Raw genomic sequence first — 7369 nt, 5'->3', positions numbered from 1 at the left:
TATAGCCCAATTGCAAAATTTTAAGTAAGTTGGGTTCAAGTGGCAAATGGAGGGTGGTTCCAAGGTTCAATCCAAACCCAAGTAGCAAGTGGCAAAGGGGAGGCTGCATCCAAGGTCCATTTCAAACCTAAATAGTAAAAGGAAAGCCGGTTCAAGGGGCAAGTGGGTCATGTCCAATATGCTTCTTTTTTTTCTTTTCTTTCTTGTTCTATCTTTTCTTCTCTTCATTAATGGCCTCTTCTTCTCTCTTTTCTCGTCCCTTTTTTCTTTCTTTTAACAAGGGGGGGGGCGGTTTTGAGAGAGAGAATAAGAGGAAAATAGAGGGCTAGAGTGGTAGAGGAAGGATAAGAGATGTAGAAAGATTGTAAGGAGAGAGAGGAGAGAGAGAGAGAGAGAGAGAGAGAGACACCGGGGGTAACGATCACGATTCATATTAATATCCTTTCATCAAAGCTCCATTCGCCAAGGGGTTGTAATGCCGATACTAGCATATAGTGTATTTGTGACTTTCTATGAAGCTTTCCAACTTGGAACTAGTTTGGGCCTTTTGTCAAGGTAGCTCGCATTGTAGACTAGAACGAAGTCCCCGATATGGAAGCTCCACTTTTGAACATGCCATGCCTTCAATTGTTGGATTGTGGTGAGGGCTTGCTCAACATGGATGCGAGCTCTCCAAAAAGGTGCGACTGTAGCAAGGGTTCAGAAAGTAGGGTCACAATGCCAAGATGCTGAAGATGTCGAGGTGTAAGGATGGCAGATTCAAAGGACTCCAGAGCAAACATTAACAACAGATGACTTACAAGCAAAGCTTATAGAGCTACTTCATCTACACAGCAAAAGCGAGTTCTCACGAAAGCACCACCTCGTTCTCTCGTCTGCTGGTTGCAACCTATCAGTTGTAGACACCATCAATGTTCCCAAAAAACTGTCCTTCGATGTACTTTTTGCAGTTAGAATTTCAAAATCCCAGCTCTAATTCTCATTAATCTTGATGAAAACTGATGGAAAAAACTGGCAATAATAGAAAGAAAGAATATGTACAAACATTCCAAATTTCAGTGTGTGGGGAAAACAGGCACCCAATTCTCACTGGTTGGTTGGACTTGTCCTGACAAGTGCGAAGCCTCACTAAATTGTATACACACCATGTTTAATAACCATTCAAGACACACCAAAGATTTAGTCTTGCTTTCTAATCCATTTAAGTGATTGTGATATTAAAGAAACCCTAGTCATCTGGGCAAGTTACCACTCACATCACAGCATTTCAAAGAGACACCCTTTGCTGCAGTGATGGTAAGACCATTCATATTATTTGAGTCTCCAGCACTTTCAGCATTTTGCCATCTGCAACACAATGATCAAGAGAGCCTAAGACATTCTGGAACTTCAAGTTGCTGCTAAACTGTCGAATCCAATTTCAGCAAGCGACATTGAATCAATTGGAAGATTAGCAAAGAACTGTCCAAAATCAACTACGGAATCCTCCATGGCTTCCTGTCTGCCACAACCATTATTCTCACACACGACAAAAATTCTTGTCATTGTGAAGTCCGCAAAAGAATGGCTTGATTTGTGTGCAGAAGACATGCACATCAATGTGGAGAAAGATTACTCCTGCAGCCTTCATCAGCCAACATCCACCACATGCTTAATATCTACTGTCCTCAGCTCCAGGAGACAAGCTCTCTTTGCAACTAGAGATAGTGTTCTGCTCAGGCTTTCCACTAGACATGCTTACACTTCACTGCCACATGATGAAGCAGCACAAATTGCACATAGCTCAGGAGGGAAAGACGCACACATATCCTCACATGCACACACAAATGCATTCACAAGCGCACACATTCCTATAGAAACAGAAACAACTTTAAATGAGACAAGTGGCACATAACAACAGAGTAAGTATTGAAATCAAATATCCCCACATGCATTGAAGTATATCCACACTATAGAGAGAGTGTAAAGATGCCTAATACCGATTCCCCTCTAATGGTTTCAAAGCATATGGAGAAGCAACGAGGGAATCGAAGCAGTTAGTGATCCTTTTGACTACCAACAATCTTCAAACTGATTTTCTTACAATCTTTTTGGTTTCAAGGAAACTGGACATGATTTTACTGAAAATAAATGAATGCTGAAGCAAGAAAGGAGGAAAGGCAACTAGCAGTTATTTTGACTGCTAACTTCCCCCCAACATTCTCAGTGCAACTTTGACATGAGGTTTTCAACGATGTCACCAAATTTCTTTTTGCAGTTTGGATGGGCGATTCATGACAACTTCCCCCCTCACTTCATCTTGCTCTTCAGAATCAGTATCTTCACCATCCTCATCAACACCAGTTTCGTCATCATACTCAGAATCAGATATGTCAGTAGAGGCATCTGCACTATCTGTCTCTTCTGCAGCCACTGTACTATCCATCTCTTCTGCAGCCTCTAGAGAAGCTGCAAATTGCTGTTCACGTGCTTCTTTTCTTTTCTGTGCAAGTTCAGCACAGAGGCGTGGAGCTTCACGGACCATTTGGATATATTTCTCTTTCAAGTGAATTAAAGGATGATCTTCCAGGAGCTCCCCATCCTCATAACCCTCCCTCAAAACAGCAGTTTTGACATCCCCCTTATTACTCATGTAGAAAATTCCTGGAAAACGATGGACCAATTTCGCCACACCAGGCAATCCAAAGTCATGCTTCAAGCGGGCAATGCTCACCACCATAGACTTCTTTTCAACTGTGAAACATAAGAGCTCATGAACAATGGCGACTGCTCTCCTGTCAGCCAAAAAAGTTCCTGGCCTGACCCAGCTTGAATCCTGATATGGTGAAATGTATGGAAGCTTCTGCCACTTCTCAAGCAACTCAAAATTCTTCTTTTTCAGGAACATACCTGGGGAGAAAGACACTTTAAAAGCAAGGGGCTGGCCTCGGGTCTCAATTTCACCCTGGCCAGCTTTCCAAGCCTCATCTTTTACCTTCTTCTCAAATACAGAGATGGCCAAGCTCTCATCCCACTGTACAAGTTCAAGGTAACGTGCCTCCCCTTCACGGACTACACGGAAATACTGAGGGTACGATGGGACCAACCTAGTTTCTATGTCCTTTGGGAAACCAAACTCACGGCATGAAAACCTCAGCAAGCTTAAACGGATGCGGTTGCGCTTGGCCATCATTAGCATCTTCCTCAGCTTGAGGACAATCATGTCCTCTGTGTCTCTGTAGATCAGCATTTCTTCTTCAACAAGATCCATAACTGCTTTGGTCAGTCTGCACCGCTGCCGAGGAGATCGAGGAGGTGTATAAATTTCGAAGATATTGGGATACCGTTTCATGAAGCCGCAAGCGCCTGTGCTCTTTGCCCTGAGGCCAAGGTCATCGCCCTTTACAACCACATACTTGAGTGAAGCAGTCTGGTCCTCTTGTTTGAGGATCAGGTCCCTGATCTTGAAGATGGGCCTGAGCTTGTGCTCAATCTCTGCAGGTACGTCCAGGGCTCGGTCGACTTTCAACTTGATACGTGGCGTGGACATGAACCGCGGGTGCACATTGCGTGGCAGGGTGTGTCTCTCTGCAAGCAAAAGCGCAGGATCAACCACAGGTGGATAATGTGCCCTTTGAAGAGAGCCCACTCTAATGAGCCGCAGGGCAGAAATAATCCGAGGCTTGAGACCGGAGTGCCGTTGCGCCATGGCCATGGAAGCTTCTCAGAAGACTCTCTGTTGCTGTGAAACCCTGCCACAGTATGAAGCTTGAAGAAGGCAATGCCCATAGCTGACCTCTGTGTCGTAGAACATAACAGAAAGACGGATTCACGGAAGGCCGTCGTCAAGAAATTCTTCTGCAGGGCAGGGGATGGCCGCCCCTTGTTACTCGCCTGCAATCGTATTAAGATGGTCAGCCGAATCACAATGATCTGTGATTGTTACATGTCATGAACAACGATGCTCTAAGCCATGTGACCTAGCATCGGATTACATGTCATGAACAACAATGCTCTAAGCCATGATACCTAGCATTGGCACACGTTTTGGAGAGTGGCTATAACTTTTCCTAACGGGGTAAAGGTGCCTGTCGTGTGGCAGCACCCTATTCCCTTCCAATGAACTCATGCACACAAACAAGAAAATTTGATTGGAGCAAAGTAAGCGGCTTGGCATTACTTGTTGCCACGCAGCCAACTTTATTACCGGGGTATGCTTGCAACATCGCGAAATGTGATAGGATGCAAGTCAAGCAAGAGTGCAATGTGTGTGCATTAAAGTGGAATGGATCATATATTTTGGATTATGCTGTAACAATTGAAGGACCATCATCTACCATGAGTAACAAAGTGGTTACGATATTAATATCTGATATTAATCTAAGAGCTTGACTCACTCCCATGCAATTTGTATTAATATTGATAGACTCTTAAGATAAAGCAAGGTGCTCTTTTTAATTCTCATCTTATGATAGCTCGTGGAGCTTGTGAATAGAGAAGGACTAGTCATGAGGGCATAAAGTGGGCTAGATGCCCAAGGGTGGAAACCCTAAAACTCATGTATAAAAGGGATTAAAAAGAACAGAGTAATTTATTCATGTATGTGTGAACCTTATTCTTCCTTCTCTTTTTGCATGCTTATGAGAAAGTGGAGAGGAAGAGAGTGAGTATGAGAGGGAGTGACGAACTACAGAGGTGAAGCTTATCTCCTCTTCTTTCTTTCTTTCCATCCCTTCATGGTGAGAGGTAAACTTGAGGGTGTGTACATGAGATTAACTCGAGAGAAAGTGAGTGAGGAATGGGTCATGAAGCTTTTCTTGCTTTTCTTCTCCCCTTCTTCTTCTCCTCTCCATATATGCAATCAAAGTTGGAGTCAAGGATGTGGATTGAACCAAATAGCATCACATGGATCATGAAGCAATCAATAAGCCTTAGAGCATGACTATAACAAAGAGGTGAGTCCTTATTTACTACAGGTAGAAAATTGTTTTTGTATATCATTACTTGCATGGGAATAGTAAGTGCCAGATCAATCTTGAGAGGAGCGCATGGTGTGGTTATGTAGATGTGTGATGTTTAGTAAGTCAAAGCTCTTGAAATAATAACTGAGTATCCCAAGTCATGCATATTGCACACACAAAGCACAACATTTTGATTCCATTTTGTCAAGACCAAGGACATTTCAACCATGACATCACTTGTGCTCACCACATTGTGGAATAGAGGCTATCTTATATATGCAACATTGAAACACATGCAAATAGTTAGGTTGAGATATGGTAGGAAAATATTGTTTACATTCACTGTGAGTTTTTTTTCCTTGGAAACCTTTTTGTATTTGCAATGAAATCTATTCTATTCTATCTCTTATTGAGTGATTTTCAAAGCCTCAAACCTAACCTAGAAATAGTATAGCAGTCCCACATGGCAAAAGCTCAATGATCCTAAGGTTTACACCTTTTTTTTTCTAGGTTTCTAACATAGTATTGATGAACAACATTTCCTCATACCAACAATGTTTGCTCGAGCTCACAAACCCATTGTAAGCATGTTGCCTATCTTCACAAGGAGTGATCATGTGTCCACAACAAAGAGGTCTCCATTTTGGCAGTATTGGTGGAGAGGCATGGCAAAATGCCAAGGGAGTAGAACATTATAGCATGTCAGCCACTACTTGCAAGCATGGCACCCACCTTCGTGATTGCACATCCACATTGCTCAGATGGATCTCTCTTACAAAGAACTCTAGTTGACATGAGTAGATAGACCTCTCTCTCTCTCCCTCCCTCTCTCTCTTGTGTAGCTTACGTAGAAAGAAAGACCAAGAGAGCTTGGTGGAGGTCAAGAATTTGTCTCCCCACATTGAGCATCTACAACTCTCTCTCTGAGAGGAACAGAGTCATCAGACAGGAGATATGGCATATTTATATACAAAGGACATGGGTCAGCCCTGCACAGCCACTGCCATCGAAGATGGCACATTATTATACACAGTTCTTGAGCATATCAGAGCAGGGATTCATAGAGATTCCGAGATATATGCAGATCTATATGCTACATCGATTGAGAGTTCTTATTGGACAGCTCAGGGTATCATCACATTAGCTTATGATTGAGAGTGGTAGAGCTAGTGGCATCCCACGGGAGGAGAGGATATGCCCCCTTTGCAGATCAAAGGTGGAGAGTGAGGAGCATTTTGTTCTCAGATGCCCAGCATACTCAGAGTTGAGATCTAGATACACATTGAGCAGCTCACTTCAGGGATGTATGACTGATATGGATCAGAGATCATTTGGCCGTTTTCTGGGAGAGGCATGGCACATTAGAGAGCAGAGCACACAGCGGGTCCCAGTCAGAGAGGGACCCACCCAGACGACTATTACACAGTTCTTTCAGACAGACAGAGTGAGAGCTATTGTACCAGCCTCCAGCCAGACCTCCGGACTGACACTACAGCAGGCTGAGGACCAGCGTACCCGACGCCGCACGAGGATCCGTGGGTTTCGGACCCCACAGCCACACCGACAGGAGATCCGGAGGATTCTTGATCTACATCGACAGCAGACTGAGATCCGACGACACTCGACACATTGGATCTCAGATCTCCAGTTTGCTCTTTCTCCACCACCGATGTACCACATCTTGCATCCAGGAGGGATCATCTGCTATTAGCGACTTCGACGACTGCTACTACATCCCAGGATAGTATATCTCCCTGCATCTGTTACATATACACATCGCACCACTTTATCACAGCCGACAGTTGTTCCCCTATCACAGCCGACATTTGTTCCCCTTTTGTAGCCATTATCTGGAGTACCAGAGCTACATACACACATACACATACATGACACTTATCACACTCACAGCATCGTATTTTCAGTTTCCAGTTTTTAGCTTTTCATTCAATACTTTTATTTTGGATAGCTGGACCTCATCAGTTGTATCACAGTTTGTCTCATAGGCCAGTTTTGGTCTTTAGAAGACGTTAATATAACATTCTTTTCTCTGTGTGTGTGTGTGTGTGTGTGTGTGTGTGTGTGTGTGTGTGTGTGTGTGTGTGTGTGTGTGTACATGTACGAAGTAGAGTTGTCGGAGGACCAAATTAGATATTGGATGTAACTTGTAAGTAAGAGCCGACGACAAATGTGTGGTGATGAGAGGGACGTTCTAATGTCCAGGAAGGTTTTCAATTGCCAAGGGTGGCAGTGTTGACATCTCTCCATCAAGCATGCATGCTATCCCACTCCCCTCTCTTGATGAGGTCTCTCTCTCTCTCCCAAGTAGGGAGCAATAGGGCATGTGGGAACAGGAGAGCTAAGCTTCTATGGTGTGGCGTCATATCCTTTGAGCTTGTTCCCATGTACCTAATAGAGCACTCAAGCGGAGC

The 7369-nt window shown here is 43.8% G+C and overlaps 1 protein-coding gene across 1 annotated transcript; it reads right to left on the bottom strand.

The window, feature by feature from the left end:
• Positions 1–1154: 1154 nt before the first annotated feature.
• On the bottom strand, positions 1155–4034 carry LOC148012266 (protein ROOT PRIMORDIUM DEFECTIVE 1-like). The gene has a single exon (XM_087669536.1). The coding sequence runs from the start codon at positions 3692–3694 to the stop codon at positions 2237–2239; it is 1458 nt and encodes a 485-aa protein (XP_087525662.1). The 5' UTR covers positions 3695–4034; the 3' UTR covers positions 1155–2236.
• Positions 4035–7369: the final 3335 nt, after the last annotated feature.

This window comes from Lygodium microphyllum, chromosome 27, assembly GCF_053477565.2.
Source record: "Lygodium microphyllum isolate KBCC chromosome 27, Lygodium_microphyllum_v1.1.10, whole genome shotgun sequence".
NCBI classification, from domain to species: Eukaryota; Viridiplantae; Streptophyta; class Polypodiopsida; order Schizaeales; family Lygodiaceae; genus Lygodium; species Lygodium microphyllum.
Note: the sequence above shows the minus strand (reverse complement) of the source record. Positions and strands in the feature narration are given on the sequence as shown.

Excerpts from the sequence above, each read along its gene's own strand:
- LOC148012266 (XM_087669536.1), bottom strand. The coding sequence starts at position 3,694 with ATGGCCATGGCGCAACGGCACTCCGGTCTCAAGCCTCGGATTATTTCT.